At 39.6% G+C, this 19,378-nt stretch overlaps 1 protein-coding gene across 6 annotated transcripts in view; it reads right to left on the bottom strand.

The window, feature by feature from the left end:
* Positions 1 to 19,378, bottom strand: part of Pcgf5 (polycomb group ring finger 5) — a 112,642-nt gene that overhangs the window by 13,410 nt on the left and 79,854 nt on the right. For all 6 annotated transcript variants that reach the window (NM_001368690.1, NM_001368692.1, NM_029508.4 and 3 more), the window contains exons 3-8: positions 12,895 to 12,991; positions 10,351 to 10,406; positions 10,199 to 10,258; positions 7,414 to 7,562; positions 4,619 to 4,717; positions 2,484 to 2,573 (exon numbers count right to left, since the gene is read on the bottom strand). In NM_001368690.1, the coding sequence (NP_001355619.1) occupies positions 2,484 to 2,573; positions 4,619 to 4,717; positions 7,414 to 7,562; positions 10,199 to 10,258; positions 10,351 to 10,406; positions 12,895 to 12,991 (551 nt within the window). The remainder of the gene's footprint in view (positions 1 to 2,483; positions 2,574 to 4,618; positions 4,718 to 7,413; positions 7,563 to 10,198; positions 10,259 to 10,350; positions 10,407 to 12,894; positions 12,992 to 19,378) is intronic.

Genomic DNA, 19,378 nt, shown 5'->3' with positions numbered 1-19,378 from the left:
GCCTTATGTAAGACATATTAGGACTTTGAAGATAATGAACAATGAAAAGGTTTTAGACAGGAGTTTTATAAAAGTTGCATCATGTACAGTTCAGAATAATACTGTTAAAAAGAGTGTCCAGAAGCATCCATACATGTATTTATATATATATGCATGTGCAGATAATGGCTGCATCCTCAAGCAATGAAGACCAGTTTAGATTGTTCAATTAACTGTATTTCTGGTTTAAAAAAAGTCTTCGGAAAAAACTAGATTTTTTAGCCTTGTTATGTGTGAATGAATCAATTCCAAGTAACTAGAATGTTTACTATAACAGTACTAGAATCAAGTAAGAAGACACACAGTAGCTGTCAGTGTGGGAGCAAACTGAGCTCTAAGCGAGTTAGCAACACCAGCAGTAGAGTATTGAATTTGTAGACATCCAGTCTCCTGCTGGTATGGATGGGGTGACCATTCCAAAACTACAGAAAGGGAACACTAGCAAAAAACAGGATTAGAGAAGAATAAGCCATCTCTTCAGGCCCCATTTTAAAAACATTTTAATAAAAGTGTATCTCAACCAAAAACCTGAAACTTCAGAAATGTGTGCTCAGAAATTTAACTGCATATAGACTGATTTAATTGTCAATCTGTTAGTAGAAAGCTTATACAAATCAACTCTTTCATGCTTTGACATTAAAATAATTGCAATACTGAGCTTCTTGGCCACGCCTCTAATGAGGCTGAGGCAGGAGAATATTAGTCTCAGGCAATATTATTACTGTATATTATTACTGTAGCTAGCCTGTGCTACAGTGAGCTCTAGGCCAGCTTGGGCTAAATAGTAAAATCTTCCTTCAAAAAACACTCCCCCATCCAAACACATGCAAATGAACGCCCATAGGCAGTGTTCAGGGGAGCACTTGTGACAGGAGCCCTGGGGAAGGCTTACAGTGAATGACAGTCTTAAACCTTTAGGCTGGTCTATCCACAAATGATGGTTTCCAGCACTCACATGCTGAAATGTCCACTGAACTAGCAAAGAAAGCCAAAATTCCATTTACTGCAGAAATATTACTGTAGAATTGGAGTACCTGCTTTCTAACTGTGCAGACTTACCTGTGCAGTGTGCACCTGGCATATAAAACATTTCAGGCTTAAAAGTTAAATGAAGGCAATATACACATAGCCCTTATAGCCTATAAACAAGGCACATTATTATGCAATACAATTATATTAAAAAAGATGAATCCAAATATAGTCTGATAGGTTTGTTTTTTTTTTTTTTTTTCAAGGACACACAAGTAGCAAGTGACTGACTGACACTAGAATGTCATTTTCCCTTCTGGGTCTTGAGATATTTCTGCTTGTGGCTAGAGTACTGTGCCTCAAAAAGAAGATTTTTTTATCCATGTAAAAACCCAGATAGGAAAACAACAAAAACCCTCTGATTTAAGAACTCAGGTGTTTTAGTAGTACTATATTATATCATCACGTTTTCTTCTGAAAAAAAAAAAAAATAGACAAATATCTTAGCTACCATATAGCACGAGGATTTTGGGAGGTTTTCCAACAGTTCAATGGATGCTAATATATGTGACGTTAATATACTCTGACTACCCTAATTATTTGTAAATTTTACATTTGTGTGAGGTAACAACTCTATGCTATGCTGTATTTCATAATTAACATTTTCATAAGAAAATATAATAAACCTGGTAGAAATATCAGTGTTTAACGCAGGACATATTGACTACAAGCATTAAGCTTGTGGGTGAGCATGAGTGCTCATCACTGCAGCTCTGTAATCAGTCTTCCGTGGATTTATCATGCCTCTCACCAGAGGACTCTGGCAGCATTACCACAGTGCTCTGGTTGCCACAGATGAGCTTGTTCCACAGTATGCAGGGTGCCCCACATTTCCTAACACTCCTGCCTCAGGTGGACTCAAGCTTAAGAGTTAACCCAAGCAGAGACATTTAAAACTCCATTTACTGGGGTGTGGGAGTTGATCTTAGGTTTCTCTTGTGAACATTTCCTCCCTCATCTCTAAGGCCTAAGGCAGAGTAATCTCCTTCTGGCAGCAGAGACCCCCACTAAGGCTCTTTCCTCAAGCCTCTTTAGTGATGGATCATGCAATCCCTCCCGACCCCAACAGTCCTCCCACTCCTCCTGGATCTGTCCATTCTCCGGGCAGCGTGGTCTATCTGGCCCCACTTCCCACTTTCACACTGTAGCTTACACACCTCCTCTGCTCTAGGCTAGCAGAATCCTGGACATACTTATAGATGGACTTAAAAACTCACCTTCAAAATATAGAACACAGACACTGGTCTTGTACTTGGGTGGATTTTTAAGTGCTGGAGAATAAAGAGGAACTCATTTCTTCTCTTTCCCAAACTAATGCTTCTAATTTCTTATGCTCCTAAATAATATTATTCAATCTGAATTATATAGTAAACTATAACTATATATACACATAGGTAAATATAAAAGCGATTTACATTTTCTCCTCTTAGTCGCCATCTTGTCATATAGATGAATTCCATAGTATGATCCTTTCCCATAATTTCACCATTGCACAGCACATCCAACTTTAAAAAAATAATTAAAATATATTAATGTAGAGAAAATTTGAATTTAGACATTTTTTATACATTTTCAAATTTTAAAAGATCCAACATAAAAGTACCAATTTTATAAGAACACTGAATATTTTTATTAAACCCACATTGCCACCGACTGTCAAAAGTTCAGGTGCAACATGAAACAGCATTTATCCTGTACCACACAACTGTATCTCAAGTTGATACACAATTTATAAGTGCAATGCTGTCTTGATTCCTGTTTCTTGTACAACTCTCCAGGTTTTAGACATATGTAGGGGCCACTCTTACTGAATGGGAAGGAGGTGTAGTCAGCTCATTGCAAACCCACATCTCCGAATCCTCTGACGTTCTCAGATGAACCTTGGGAGTTTTACCTTCTCCTTAGTTTGGGATCAAAGAACTGGGGCATTATAACTATGGCACAGATCTATGTGTTCAGGGCTATCTGGCCTCTCTGATGTGCTTGTGGACACGTGTATGAAATGTTAAACAAACTGCACTGCAAAGGCTCCCTTTGTTCCAGGCTTTAGGAAACCAAGCCTAAAGCTTCAAAAGGCCACAGAAACTTTGTCTATGGCTCATTAATCCAACAAAGCAAACATAAAGGATGCTGTATCAAAGATGCTGTATCAAAGATTCCGATAAATCAGTCCTTGAGTTTCTAGTAAAAGAAACTGTTTCAGACTTTATTTCAAGGGTGGAGGGGAAAATGAGTTTTAAATACATCTGTAGCTACCTAGACATAGATTATAATTTTGAACTTGAAGTCTAACACAAAATATGGTGCCAATTATATCAGATATATTAACTATTGATATTTTAATAATTTATGGTGATATATAAACTTTAAATTTTTCAGTTATTTTATTAATTATTAAAAGTAGACATCCCTTTTTTCCTTTTGCCTGTAAAACAAGTCCATAACAGAGCTGTTATACGCAGAGCTGGTAAGGTGCAGTTTACTAATCAGGCAGGCTGCATCCAGTCATTCACAACGTAAGCACCCAGTCCCAGTGAGCAATGCTGGGAAGGACACTTCGGACATTTCACTAAATCACACTCCTATGCGCTGGGCAGCAGAATAATGGGAGACCAATCTACCTCTCATAAATAAAGCAAAGGACAAGTTCTTTGGGATAGACAGGAATTGTTTAAAAGGACCATAGTACATGGCAGAAGTAAGACAGAGCACTGTTTTCTTAGCTCTGGTAACTTTCCGAAGACAAGAAAATTAACTTAGCAAACCAGATTTTAAAGTAAAACTATGCATGGTATTTTTGCAAGAAAAAAACAAAGAAACCATACAGTATAAAATGTCTATTTTTCACTAGAGATGCTATCTAGAAATTATCTTTTATGTAAGTTTACCAAATACAGTGGGCTCTGACACTTTCAGTTTTCTCCTAATACAAAAGTATATCTGGAATTTTTAAAATGCTTTATTGATTTTTATATTTCGAGCATTGGTGTTTTGCCTGTGTGAAGGTGCCAAATTGCTTGGAGCTGAATTAGTCAGTTGTGAGCTCCCATGTGGGTGTTGGGAATTGAACCCCGGTCACCTGGAAAAGCAGCTAGAGCTGTTAACCAATGAGCCGATCTCCAGTCCTGTAACTAAAATTGTTTAAAAACTGTAGACCCATGCCGGGTGTGGTGGCGCACGCCTTTAATCCCAGCACTCAGGAGGCAGAGGCAGGTGGATTTCTGAGTTCGCGGCCAGCCTGGTCTACAAAGTGAGTTCCAGGACAGCCAGGGCTACACAGAGAAACCCTGTCTCGAAAAACCAAAACCAAAACCAACAACAAAAAAAATTAAATAAATCCTTTAGTTACAAAGGCATCAATGTGATTTACTTGGGATACCTTGTTATAAAATGTTACATAAATTTTACATTCCAAAAATTAATTTTTAAACATGAAAATAAACATTTTCTATAAAAATTAGTTTGAATATATTCTTACTTTACTTCCTTTGCTAGAATTTTGCTATAGATCAGAATCATCAAATTCACAATTAGATATGATTTTACGTACCTCATAAGAACTTGGAAGTTTTAGTTTTAAACTTAGAAACTTTTTAATAGTTCCTACAGTAACTCGTGTAGAACAGCGAATAAATTTCTTCATGAGACCCTAAAGGAAACAAATGACAAATTAAAGACTTTCACTTGTTTTTGCTAAAACCTTCAACCCTTCTGGTATGGAGGCATATTCTTGTGATCCCAGCATTCAGAAGGAGGAGGCAGGATCTGAGTTTGATTCTGCGTGGGTTGCAAAGTGAGACGGTCTCATTAGACCACCCCAAACCAACTAAGCCAAACCCAACCCAACCATCTAAACTAAACCACAGCCAAAGGCATGCTTTTCACTATCTATTGAGTATTTTCTAAATGCAAAGCAAAAATGTTCAATTCTCCTAAGCAAAATGTTCCTAATTATAGCCTGTTATTTACATGACATTCTTCAAGAATATCATTCTAGCGTGTGAATTAGCAAAACCCTGTCAAGTACGCAATCTGTCTTTCTCTAACATGTTTTTTTTTCTATAAAGAAAGCAGAGTTTAAGTAAAAGGACACAAAATATTTTGTTAAATGATGTTACTTCTGAAAGCAGGAGGCACTTGTTAAGTATAATGGAGAACCTAAAAATAACTTCAGAGACAGAAGTAGTTTGACATTAGCCTTGGGAGAGTTCTGGATACTGCATCTGCTCCATCCACAGCCGCCTTAGTACCTGCAAGCTATACAGTGTGGGCTCTGGGTTGAGGAAAAACACTCCCCAGGGACAGGCTACCGAACATTACTGTACATCACTAAGTTCTGTATGCCTTGATGTGTCTCTTGTTTTACATGAAGAGTGCTTCTGATTCACTCTTTAAGCTTGAACAAAGCCCCCCACCCCAGGTGACCTGTACTGCCTCCCACAAGTTATTAATAATTCAGAGTTGTCAAAATAGTTAAGGGAACATTTTTAGGACATGACAAAAGAGTGTTTCTAGAATTCATAATTCAATAGACTGACACAAATCTAACACAATTCCAATCTGTATTATGTAAAAGTTGATTTGTAAATACTTAGAAACAATGAGCACTTTCTCCAGGAATATTTTATAATGGAACCAAATGAAACTTGCACTGCTTCCTGGCTGTGTGCACCTGAGAACTACTGTAGAGCCAGCTACAAAGAGGGCAACGACGGTCGGGGGCAGAAGACAGGATGGTGGAGAGGAAGTAGGAGCAGAGCTTCTCATTCTTTCTTTCCTGACATATGGAAAATGGAAGCACTGTGATACACACCAGGGGCTCACAAGAGACTGCCGGGGAATCTGTGCCTAACCCTCCTTGCTCAGCTATCTGGAAAGGATCAGTATTTCTGGTATATCTGCATATCAGAAGATATACTGCATAGATACAACTCAATGATTCTTCAGTTTTGTGTTTAGTATTATGCTTTAATCTCTACCAATCAGAGGAATTGCAAGCATGATTTTAACTTCTTAAATTGAAATACAACACCATAAAGTCACTGTCTAAAATGAACAATTTAGTAGTTTTTATAAAGTTGTTCAACAATTACAATATCTAATTCCAAAATTTTCTTTTCCTCCAAAGAAATCCTTTACACACGAGCAGTTAGCAGTTACTTCATATTCCTGTTCCGACAACCCATCTAGCAACTACTCATGTGTTGCAAGTGACAGATCTTTTTCTTACTAGTTATATTAACTACCACATAATGAATTCATTTGCTTACTATAGTCAAATATATTCATTGCTGAAAGATGCTGATTAAATGAAAATCTAAGTTAAAATTATTTGTTTTTAATTTCCCAATATAAAGTACCATTATTAGTAATATAATAGCAAAGAAATTCAACCCAAAAGAGCTATAGATTAGCATAGATGAAGAAAATTAGAAACAAAAAATAAATATGAACTTGTGCATAAAACAAAGTACAGAGAAAATCAATGCCCTCAATGACTAATAAGTGCTTGGACAAAGTGACAAAAGACTACTTAAGAACTAAAGTAGTAAATATTTATATGAAAGCTGCTGCCAACTAAGAAACCAGGACACGCTAGATATTCAAACCCCAAGGAAAATAAACCACGGAGGCAGCAGTGAGCTTTCAGATCTAAGAGTCAGAGCAATGTTTAGGAGACAGGATGAAGAACAAGGATTATGTAGACAATAATAGAAGTCTCTAAGGAGTTTATCCACTCATAGACACTTGATAACACAGCTTTACTTCAAAACCTACTCTTCTCTTAATAAAATATATTAGCCATGACATGAGGCTTATAGAGTTTTAACTAAAAGCAGAAGACTACACAACATGATTGAGGTTAGGCCTGGAGAGACGCCTCAGCAGTGAAAGCCCCAGCCCTCTTCCAGAGACTCAGGTTCAATTCCCAGCGGACACCCACAGGGCAGCTCACAGCCACCTGTGCTTCCTTCTAGGGGTTCCCACACCCTCTGCTGGCTTCCACTGTCATCATCACGCATACGCATGACACACAGACATACATGCAGGTAAACCACCTACACATATAAAATAAAATTAACCTCTAAAAATAATAAGTTTAAAGATAATAAAATGGTTGGAGACACAGCTTAAATCATCGGTCTGAGTTTTGGCTGCTGCATTATAAAAATTAGCCACTAGATGGTGGCACTGGTCTGGGAGAACTGGGCTGGGAGGACAAGCTACCAGGAAAGCAACACTGGCTATTCCCAGATTTGGAATTTCAGAGAATGGTATTCAACTGCATTACATTAACAACAACAACAACAACAAAGGTAAAAGAAATGAATTCTGCCCACTCACCTTCACTACGTTGTCCCCTGACTGCCCATTATTTCGTAAACAGTCCAGACAGATAGCAATTTGCGGGTCACTTCTATGATAGTCCTTATCATCTTGGTTTTCATCACCTTCCTCATCTGCTTTAGACTTGTCAACCTTCGAAATATCATCTGTATAATTGAAGCAAGACTCATGTAACTCAAAGTTTAAAGTCAAGCAATAATATGGCACTCACCAAAGCAATGACCAACCTAAAATATTTCATAACCTCTCTGAAGACTGACTGAAAATATCAATACTTTCTGAAACCCTTCAACAAAGTCAACAATGGAAAGAATATCCATCAGAGGCCATCAGAAACTTAAAACAGCGTAATATTTCTAGACTTTTTGTATATCCTGGTTTATGAATTTTATCTTACTTTTCCTATTTTATCCTTTTAAAATATTATTGGATTTGGTCTTTAATTTGGGGTGAGTTTCACTGAGCTTCATGTCTGGTTTATAAAAGACAGTATCTGTACATGGGTTTAGTGTAAATGTGGGAAAAGAAAGAGCCTTCTTCTCACCTTTGTAACATACAGAGTAAGATTCGGGATTAAGAAATATTCTAGATTAGCTATATTTGGACACAAAAAAGTGCAATTAGTGGTTAAGACACTTTAGAAGGCAAATAGGATACAAAATTCTTCCTAATTCAATAAAAGATGTGTTCAAATTAAAACTAAGTTGGTATCCTAAAAGTTCTCAAAACTTGAAATTATTTATAAAACCAACTACAGAAAAAATAATTGTAAAAACACGCTTTATAGCCACTTAACATGTTAAAAATTCCATTAAGAAAATTTGAATATATTTCCTATAACAACATTTACTTATACTGTTACATGAATACAACTGTATCGACTGACGTATATGGAATAGCTTGGACAACGCGTTAGACGTGCAGTGTGCTTAGTCTGAGGTAACAATAACACGATTAAAGGCATGAAGACCGAACAGGAGATACCCCCCGCCATAGGCTCATGTGCTTGAATGGCGGTGCTGTCTGGGAGGTTACGAAGCCTTTACGAGGTGGAGCCTCGCTGGAGGAAGTGGGTCACTGGGAGTGGGTCTGGAGGTTTTACTCCCCAGCTCCACTTCCTGGTCTCTTCTTTGTGACAATGGATTCAAAGTGACCAGGAGCCTCCTGCTCTTGCTCCCATGCCTTCCCTGTCATAACAGCATCCCTGAACTGTCAGTCACAGAGTAATCAACTTCCTTTCTCCTTCCCTTTCCATCTCCTCCTGGCTGCTTCTTGTCACAAATACAAAGAGTTACCATTCTCATCATTATGGTGCTAGAGCCCAGGAAAAGATAAAAGGGCAAGTGCAGGGTGAGGGATAAATGAAATACACAGCTAGGTAATTCATGTATCCTCATTTACATAGAACCCATGTACAGATACTGTCTTTTATGAACCAAACACCTAGATCAATGAAAAGCCTTCCCCTCTTCAAGTTAAGTCTAACTATTGAAGCCATTCCGTATCCATCTTAAATGGCACTGATTTTATGAGACTTTATAACTCATAAAAACTCCTATGTGAACTGAGAGACTAAATTCACATATGCACAGAGGCCACTTTGATTTTAGAATCCTGAATGAAGTCTGTGTGTAAAAACATGAAGAATGATATTACTTTATAGCTAGATATCCTTTTTGTGGCTAACATAACAGCCACTCTGTATGTACATGCATACACATACTCTGGCCAGTAATACGTTCCACTCTGCTGAAATTGTTGTTGTTACTGTGTGTAAATGTGTGCATGGATGTGCATGTGTTCATGGAGGCCAGGAGTCAGTCAATCTTGGATGTTCTTCCTCAATGCTATTGACCCTGTATTTTTGAGGTGGGGTTTCTCACTGGCCTGGAACTCAACTATTAGGCTGGGCTGGCTGACCAGCAAACCCCAGAGACCGGCCTCTCTCTGCCTTCCCAGTGCTTACATAAAAACCGTGTGTGCAGATACACATGTGGATGTCAGAGACAAATCTCTGAAGTCAGTTTTCTTTTGTCATCTTCAGGGACTGAGGGACCAAAGAGTCTGTGCAAAACACTTGTACCCACTGAGCATCTTGCTGGCCCACGCCTCTTTGTACATGACTTCTGGGGATTAAACTCAGGTCCTCGTGCTTTTGAGGCAAGCATTTCACCCAATATGCATTCCAGCTCTCTCGCTCTCTCTCCTCCTCCTCCTCTTCCCCCTCTCTCTGTCCATCCATCTCCCTCCCAGCCCTGCTGAAATTATTATTACCTGGGTCTCCAAGTAGAAACTTGGACACTGAGTCTGGTGACAGGAACATCTTGATGAGTACACAGAGACACTTGCTGACAGACCTAAGACCTAAGCCTGAACCACTGTTCCCACCTGTGTTCCCTTCAGAGCGTCAGAGCACAACAAATCCTGACCTGGTTCTCAGCCACACTCCACCTTTGTCCCTATTAAAGTGGCGTAAAGTGAGGTAAGACTGAGATGCTCTCAGGATCGAGGTGCACACGAAGCCTGTTTCTTACCTCAGACCTTTTCCTGTCTTGAAACTATGGCTAGTATTTCTATCCCGTTTTCTCCTTCCTTTTCTCCCCAAAGTCCAATGTCCTCTTTCCAATTACCTTCAAGAGGAGTCATGCAGTTCTGCATAGATTCAGATAAACTCTCATGCAGGGCTGCATGAGTCTTGCACAGGAAAACGTTGAGTGTGGAAAGACATTACTCTACCAACATAACAGAAAGCAGAACACGAGAGAAGCCGTCAGACAGTTACCTTGCCCATTTTCTTGAGGTTTGTTTTTCTTCCAAAATTCCAACTCACGCTGAAGTTCTTCTAATTTGAAGGAAAAAAATATGAAAACCATAGGAACATGAACTCTTTAATGGAAATACAAAACCCTAGTCTGTAGAACCCAGGGAACTCACGTTCTCGTAGTCCAGGCACTAATTTAAAGATAATTTCCTCCAACGTGTTATCCAGCCTGCAGAGGGTAGGCAGTGGGGATAAACAATGATGATATCAAAACCCAATATGCAAACAGTTTGTGATTTCTTACACATATTAGGAAACACAGGCAGACGATTTGAGTGTATTCACTACACTACTGTTGCCTGCCAACAAAGCACACTTACTTCAACAAGCCTTCCTCTGGTGGTATTCTTTTTTTTTTTCCCTGAGACAGGGTTTCTCTGTATAGTCCTGACTGTCCTGGAACTCTCTTTGTAGACCAGGCTGGCCTTGAACTCAGAAATCCGCCTGCCTCTGCCTCCCAAGTGCTGGGATTAAAGGCGTGCGTCACGACAGCCCGGCCTCTGGTGGTATTCTAATGCGAAAAAATAGTCCCAAAGTTCCCAGCCTTCTGTAGATGTACACTCTGCGCCTTTGCCATCCTTCCCTTGTTTAAAAAGTAGATCCCAGATCTGGGAGAACTCCCAATTCCAAGAATAAGAACTACCCTGGAAAACTGCTTAGACCAAAAAGAGTGTTGGACAAATGATACTGAGCTTGGACCTAGCCTTAGGGGGCACTGCACTTCCTTCTGTGCTCCATGGAGAGCAGCAGGAGGGCCTACATCACTCCAGGGCCAGTCCATCCCAACACATGGCGGACACCGCAGGCAATTCAAGTTGCAGGAGTGAGCAGAGCTAACTGCGGGCAGACTGCTCATTAACCCACTCCAAAGGTGAAGAGCGAGGGATACCTGCCTGCCAGGAAGCATTAATTTAGGTGTGCTTTGTCATGCAGCAACAGCTAACATTCTCACTCTTCAAATCCCGACAAGAATTTATCATCTTTTCTAAAATCAAATGCTCCCCATTTCCTTCTCTGAGGAATTCAGGCAGTGTGACCATTCTAGATCCATAGACAAACGTGCACTCATCTCAGCATTCTTATCTTCTGTTCCTGGCTGTGTTTCCTCAGCCCATTCCTTTGCTTTTCTACAACACCCGCTCTTGCTTCAGCTTGGTCCTGCTAACAACATTCTTCGCTGACATCAAACATCTAAAGGGGCAAGATCTTTCCTTAAGTGTCTTGGAAAGCTATTTCTGGAGGTGGAAAGACGGCTCAGCAGTTAAGAATACTTGCTGCTCTTGCAGCAGACTCGAGATCAGTTCCCAACACACAAGTGGATGGCTCACAACTGCCTATAGCTTTGGCTCCAGATCTAATGCCTTTCTCTGGATTCTGCACATACCTGACACACATATGGATATATATAGACACTTTGTTTCCTAATCTTTTTTCAACCTGAATTTTTTTGAAAAGCATAGTTTGTTATGTTTGTTCTATACTGTTATTGCTTTTACCTTCCTAAACTCCCTATTAATTAGTCCCTAGGACCAGGATAGTTTAGCAACAATCTGACAGCATGGTGTAACACTAATGCCCGGAAATTCCCTTCCCTCATTTTAATTTTTTGCCCTGTCTATGTGCCTAAGTATTTTTTTATCCAACTAAATTCAGACCCCAGTGTTGGGGAGCAGGCCCCAGGTCTCCTCACAGATATCAAATCTGGATGGTCAAGCTCTTCACAGAAACTTCCCTGTGTAGGACTATATATCTAATACGTGTCTTTCCGTAGCTTCAGACCAGCTGTGTGTAGTCTGCATATAGTAATACAATGGAGTGTATTGTTGGGGAATAATGGCAATGAAATGTTCAGTACAGAAGCAATTTTTCTTGCAAATATCTCTGATGGATGTTTGGCCAAATTCACTGGAGGCAGAACCCAGAGATGGAGGGCTGAGTGCTTCCTGCTGCTCTCCTTACTCCACCTTCCTTCAGTTTCCCATGAGCCATATTTCCAGGGTCCTCGTCTGGTTTTGTAGCTTGAAACTTAGTGTTGTCTCACACCTTAGCTCTAGTTCTCTATTTTTCTAAGAGATGCTGAACAACGCAGCCATCTCCTTTTGCCCATTTATGTCAAGACTGTCTCATCAAACCCTCCAGAATGGCACAGCACAGCCCTCACTGCCCCACTCTCTACAAGTTTTAAATGGTACCATATTCCCAAATAGGCTCACAGTGAAAGCACCGACTCCTGCCTTTCACCAGCCTTATACTTCACAGTCTGTCTCCATCTCTCCCTTCTTAATCACCCCACACCATCCTTCCTTCTTTGGTCCCATCACCTGCCAATCTCTCTTTTTCCCAGTGCACATTTTTTCCCTACTATTACCTTCCTGATAATTTTAATACCTTTATCCAACATAGTTCACCTCTTTCTGAAAATAACTGAAGTCGCTCTGAGAATCCCAAGAGAAAGTTGCCATTCTAATTGCAGATACATTTCCTAAATATTATGTAATCTTATTTAAAACTTTTATTAAAAGATTTAAAAATGAAATAAAATGCTTTAAAAAGACTTTAAATGCCCAAGACCTAAGATACGTTCAAATAGCATAATAAATGATAAATATTTCAAATGTATATAATTAATTAAAATCAGATAACATATATTTCTTTACCTTAACATTTCTAATGGATTTGTTTCATGAACTTGGTTGCCACACCTTGGACAATCATTGCTGTCTTCAAAGTGCTGGACAATACAGGTCTTACAGACTAGGAAGAGATAAAAGGTTAAAATTATAAACTTCTAGAATTACACCACCAAAATCAAAGCCCACTGCTATAATATCAAAAGAAAGTCCCTCTTTGCTTTTTGTTTCTATTAATATAATTATAAACTAAATATACTCTACTCATTTAAAATGTGTATTTTACAGAAATGGGTCTTTCTTACTTAAAAAGTAGGACAGAGAAAAGTAAAAATTGTTAATTTTGCTTTTATTTCTTTTGCTAGTAGTTTATTTGAATGAAATACAAACAGTTCTCAGTAAAACTTGAGGGGCTGGACGTGTAGCTCAGTGGTAAAGTCTATTGTCTGTGAGGCCCCAGGGTTAATCTATAGACCAGGAAAAACAAAACCCTTCAGAGTTTTCAACATGTTTGAATTGCTTATACCAACATTTATACCAGGCTGGCTCCCGGGACAAAGCAGCAGTTACCATAGAATTTCTTGTCCTTAACAAACACGGTGAGCTTGTGATCACAGGTGCCACAGTGGCACAAAGGCACAAGAGGTGAACTGGAGATGACTGAGAAGTGGACAAGGGTGACTAGAAGTTAAATAAAGACCAGAAGTTCAGAGCCATGTGGCAGCACAGCCAACACTTCTTCTCAACAGTCCTAACCTCTGCGGTCTTGAGTTCCTTCTATCTTCACCTAAGCTTCTGTTGCCTTGTAAGCCAACTGCTCTGCCCAATGTGTCTTATACAACATCTCAACACCTGAACTGCACTCCGATCCCTATCCCAGAACTCCTCTTCCCATAGCATTTCTTTATGTACTTTCACACCTTCTCTGAGTATAGACTGCTTCCCTTCCTTTTATAACCGGACTCCAAGCTACCCTCTTCCTTGTCCTTATACCCCACATGCTCTAACAGAAGCAGCTTATCTAAGTAACTGGTCAAGAGCAACCTCTAGATTCCTACCACTGAGATTAGGTCTGAGAGCTCAGCATAGCATACATACTACCTAGAGCAACAATGCAGACAACAGTGTCAGGCATTTAATTTTAAAATTACTTGGTAAATATGGGAAATAACATCACTTATTTTACTTAATTGCTCATTTACTCAATGAACTGAATGCATTACACTGGGAGCTGGCAATGCAGGAATGAATGGCATAAAGTCCCCATCTCTAATGAGTGTCTTATGCTTAGAAAGGCGTGCACATTTTAGTTAATGATAAGAGGTAGCCTTATCTCCCCTCCCCCTAAGAAGGCAGAGACAAAGCCCCGGTGTCTGGCAGTTGTGTAGATGCAATGATCAGGGTAGGCTTCGTAAGAAGTTGAAATCAACAGGTCTTTCTGTGTCCTTTGATGAAGTCCCATATATTTCTCTTTAGTCCAAATGTTGTAACCTATAATTCTACTGAAATCTAGGTGAAAGACAACATCAGAAGGCATGTTTTAAAACTAAGATAATACAAGTTTGTCCACTATAACTAGAGACGTATCTGTTTTGTTCTTCCTAATATACTGATCCCTAAAGAGTTTATTTAAAAAATTCTTTGTTTGATACAAGCCCAGGTTGGTTCTGAATTCACTATTTTAGATCCTCCTGTTTCCATCTCTCAAGTACCTGGGATTACAGGTAGGTACCACACCTAGATTCCAAAAGGGTTCTCAAATGGTTGTTCAAAAGTCAAAATAATCTCTTAGATGGCCTTGTTAAGCCACACTGGAACAGAAAACAGAGAGACAGAGTTCCTTTAGAAAATTCCTGGTATGTGCTCTTTCCCCAGAGTCATTAGCTAGTTCTGAAATTTAAGACAGATAAGAAACAGGAGTAAAGGGTTTTTAACAAAGCCCGATACTGCTAATCTTGACTTGGAGCTCTGATTCTTGTGGTTCACTCAATAAACTCAGCAATCCATGGTTGTCTACCAGTTGACCAAACATAGGTATACAGCATGCCCACAGCAAATCCTCATTAGAGCAGCCAAGACTCTGAAGGTTAGACCCTACCCTCTTCTCAGGGATACCAATTCCAATCCAAGGTATCTAATCAAAGAGATGCCAGGCTGAAGCATCGAAGGCACACAAAGTTCTAAAAGTAAGATGTGTGTGTTGCTTATCGACAGAGCAGCACCAGTACTCAGAAGCTGATGAGGAATACTCATCCAAAATCTAGATCTGGACTGTTCAAAATGATAGTCACTGGCCACATGCTGTTACTGAGCACTTGAAATGTGGTTAATTTGAGATGTGCTATAATTATAAATACACCTTAGATTTAAAACATTTAATATAAATAATATTTATGATAATAATTTTTATGATATACATTGGAATGACAGGTTTTTTGTTTGTTTGTTTTTTAGATATACTGGGTTCACTACTAACCTTGTTCCTTTTCAATGTGACCATAAGATACTCTGTGCAGATGGATGTGCTATCTGCATGTATCTCTGTGCACCTCAGAGGCCAGAGGAAGGCATAAGATGCCCTGGACCTAGAGTTATAGATGGTTGGGAGCCACCATGACAGTGTTGTCAATAGAATATGGCTCCCCCTGCCCCCAGAAGAGCAGCCTCAAGCACTGAGCTATCTCTCCAGTCCTCTACAAATACCAGATATTTTTTAATTACATGTGTGGGCTACTTTGGGGATGGGATGTTTAGGGGCTTTGCTTATGATAGGTATATATTGCATCACTGTATCCCCAGCCTCATTTAAAGGTTTAGTTTGAGATGGGGTCTCAGTAGTTCAGAGTGGTCTTGAGTTGTTGTATGTCTCAGGCACACTACAAACTTGTCATTCCCCTGCCTCAGCCTCTGTAGAGCTAAAATTACGGGCAAGAGTCACCATGCCTGGTTGTGGATCACAGTCATGGCTACTGAAGAGTACTGCTCTAAATGGACAGAAACCCCCATCCAGGAGTGAGTTTCTTTTCCACTGGAATATCTGAGATACAGTACTTGATTCATTTCTGCAAATGAAAAGCAAGCAGCTTCTGTGGGTCTGCCTGATGAACGGCGGCGGGCGGCACTAAGACCAAAATGCAGGCTTTATGACAGAAATTGGAAATTTTCTTCTTAGAGGTTAACACTCAAAACTAGCATTAAACATAAAGAAAAATTTAAGACGTAGAACAATAGCCCATTTTTATCCTAGTAATTCTCTATGCTCTTGGTGTTGGCTGGATGGCTGCCATCATCATCAATACAGGGAAGGAATTACACACAGCAGCCCTCACCCTAGTCAACATGCAATTCAGTACATCAATTCAGTGGTTCTCAGTCTTCCCATAGCTGCAATTCTTTAATATAGTTCCTCATGCTGTGGTCACCCCCAACCATAAAACTACCTTTGTTGCTACTTCATAACTGTAATTTTGCTACCGTTAGGAATCATAATATAAATATTTTTGGACACAGAAGTTTGCCAAAGAAGTTGTAACCCACAGACTGAGAACCACAGAATCAGACACATTAATGATTGATTTTCACCACAATCCTAATTGGGTAGAGTACTCGACCTCATACATGAAGACTGAGCAGAGGACAAACTGTCTGACATAAGGACAGTGCAAGGTGAAGGGCTGTGGGTGAATCCAGAGTTCATTCCAAAATCAACGCACATCTGCATGATATACCTCTTGCTGCCAATTTTCCCACACACCTATAATATATAGACTGAGACTACCTTGCTCACTATTTTGGAAGTTGTACTAGTCAACTTGTGGAACTAGATTTCTTTTAGTATACTACATACACAAAATGGCTTTTCAAGTAGCTTGTTTGTTCTTTTCTTTAAGAAATAAAACTCAAGGAACAATACCTCCTCATTGGATTTTATAAGGTGCTAAATAAGCGCCATGTATATATCACACAAATCAAAGCTTGAGGGAATCCAGGCCTGAAGTTCAGTGACAATGGGAGGAAATGAGGTGGGGACATGGCTCTGGTGGTTAAAGACTTCATCACTAGGACACAACGGGTGAGAGTTTATAAACTGAAATCTAGCAATAAAGCACATTTTAAGGAACCTTAAAGATTTAACTCCAAGATCTGTAAATGCTCATCTGTCCTCCTGGCTAACTCAACTGGTCTCTGAATAATACGCAAAAGGTAAGAGTTTGCATTCCTAATTTATCATGACCTCACCAGAAATATCCTTAAAATAAAAAAGAGATTACTAACTGAATTCTTTAGGTTTGAACAAGGTCAAATATAAAAATTTACAGGGAGATGGTTATTATGCTCTCTAATAAAGATTTTCTAAATTGAGATGGGCAGCACAGACAGTTTTTAAAGAAGGTATCTACAGGTTCCCTTCTGGACTAGTTCAGTTGCCCTAAGACTCTAACTCTGCAAAGTTCCCTCACCAGGGGAGCCAGAAGGTAACTGGGAAACACTGGCCAAGGTGAGGAATGATGGGCAGAAGCTGCTCACAAACATCTTCCTCAACAGAATCTGTTAGAGCGCCCTAGACTAGGATTCGGCTCTCTGCTAAACTATAATCAGAAGCACTTCATTAACCCTGAGGATAAATCACTGGCACAGGACAAGATAGAATCAAACAGTATAAGAGTTAGGTGCAAAGCAGAGAAGCCAGAGTAGTGGAGCACGGTCATTCCAGATAACCTTGCCACACTGCCCACACCTCAACTTCACATACTCCTGTCATTAGGCAAATTACTTATTTGTACCTGTGTATAAGGGACCCTCAAAAAGATAATCTACCTTAGTTGGTTTTTATGGGTACCAAAAGCAAACACTGGTTTATAGTATCTGGTAACTTAAATGTGAGCTCTTTCTGTAAATTAGATTACTGGGTGAGCAAACTGTCAGAATTAATGTAAGTAATATAAGGTATTGAATACTATCAGACCATGACTGGTTTGATACACCCATAACAGGTAGACGCACCACTAGAATTAGAATGTCTATAACTTTGTGGTTAATACCTTATAACCATTTCTACTTTGCAGATGTGATGTTAAGACATACTAATTCACCTCTATGAAAACTATCTTCTCATGTAAGATACTTCCTTTTTTCTGAGGCAAAGTGGGGTGGGGTAGGTTCTTGCCCAATATCAAATAAGACTTCTCCCCTAACCTTCATGTTCAATACATTCCAGTATTGCCTTTTGGGCTAGAAGTTATCTCACAGTCTCTTCCCAATCATTCTGAAGAAAACTGCTTTGCTACACTACTGCTCATTGATTTCACAGCTGAACTAACCAAGAGCTACCCCATTTCCTTATTTTCATGGTTTTGGGGGTATCTACACAACAGGTACAAAGCAATTTGTTGGCCTATCTTGGATACACAGCCTACTCACATGTCTTACCTATCAGAGCCCAAGCTTCCCAGCTTTGATAGCACAAGGTAATTCAGATTTCTTCTTCTGAGCATTAATTCTGACATTACTGCTCATAAAATAATAATCAGATTTTATCTCCTATCTTCAACATCCAGTAGTAACACTCTATTAAACTGCCCAAGGGCTGAAGTTAGAAACATCTAGGTGTACTGGTCTTACTTGCCAACTTAAAAACATGTTGCCCTCCTTTTTTGAGGGTATCATTATATGTACCATTCTTTAAAAAGAACAAAAATAAACCAAAACCAAAGAAACAAAAACAGTCTCACTTCTGGCTGGCTTGGGGTTGGTCTCTAACTCTTACAGAGAGGTCTGCCTGTCTCTCAGGTGTGGGGTTAAAACCTATACAAACACGTCTGGCTTTGAACTATTCTTTTTACTCTTCTTAATGCTCTGCAGTGCTAGAGGTCAAGCCTTCCACCACTGAACTAGAATCTTAATCCTATAGGTTACTGTGGGCAATATTTTTCATAGTTTTTGATGTTGAGGACTTTTATCTGCTAACAGGTTGTAAGTAGACTGTAGGAGAGGTATGTCTCCTGCTTCTCATAACACATATTCCTACATGCATAACTAATACTGATTTAAAAATTCTCTAACGGCTACAATTTGCTTCCGTGAGCTTTATCTTTTCTCCTATGTTGCTACACACAGCTTGCCTCAAAACACTAGAGTGATAACAATTTCATGGCGTACATCAGAATAGCATTTTTGTTTTTCCCACTTCCTAGACAGCTGTATCCCTTTTCCACTGAACAAAGAAACAGGCATCAAGGGAGAGGTTTTGAACAGCTCAGGGCAGAGAGTGGGCTTTCTGCATTGAGTAGGAAGGGGACCCTTTTAAGCTGAGGAAAGCAGGAAAGGTGACACTTCTGTAGGCGGCTTCAACAGAGTGGATGCAGTGGGAAGAGTCTGGCAAAGTCCAGCAGATGCTGCTGTCACCACTTTCCTTACCAGTCTAGTGTCCTTACATTACACGTGCTCACACGCCAGCTCCTGTGCCACCCTGCTATGGTCTGCATGAGGCCTGCTCCCAGAGGCTTGGTCC

The sequence above is a fragment of the Mus musculus genome, chromosome 19, assembly GCF_000001635.26.
Source record: "Mus musculus strain C57BL/6J chromosome 19, GRCm38.p6 C57BL/6J".
NCBI classification, from domain to species: domain Eukaryota; kingdom Metazoa; phylum Chordata; class Mammalia; order Rodentia; family Muridae; genus Mus; species Mus musculus.
Note: the sequence above shows the minus strand (reverse complement) of the source record. Positions and strands in the feature narration are given on the sequence as shown.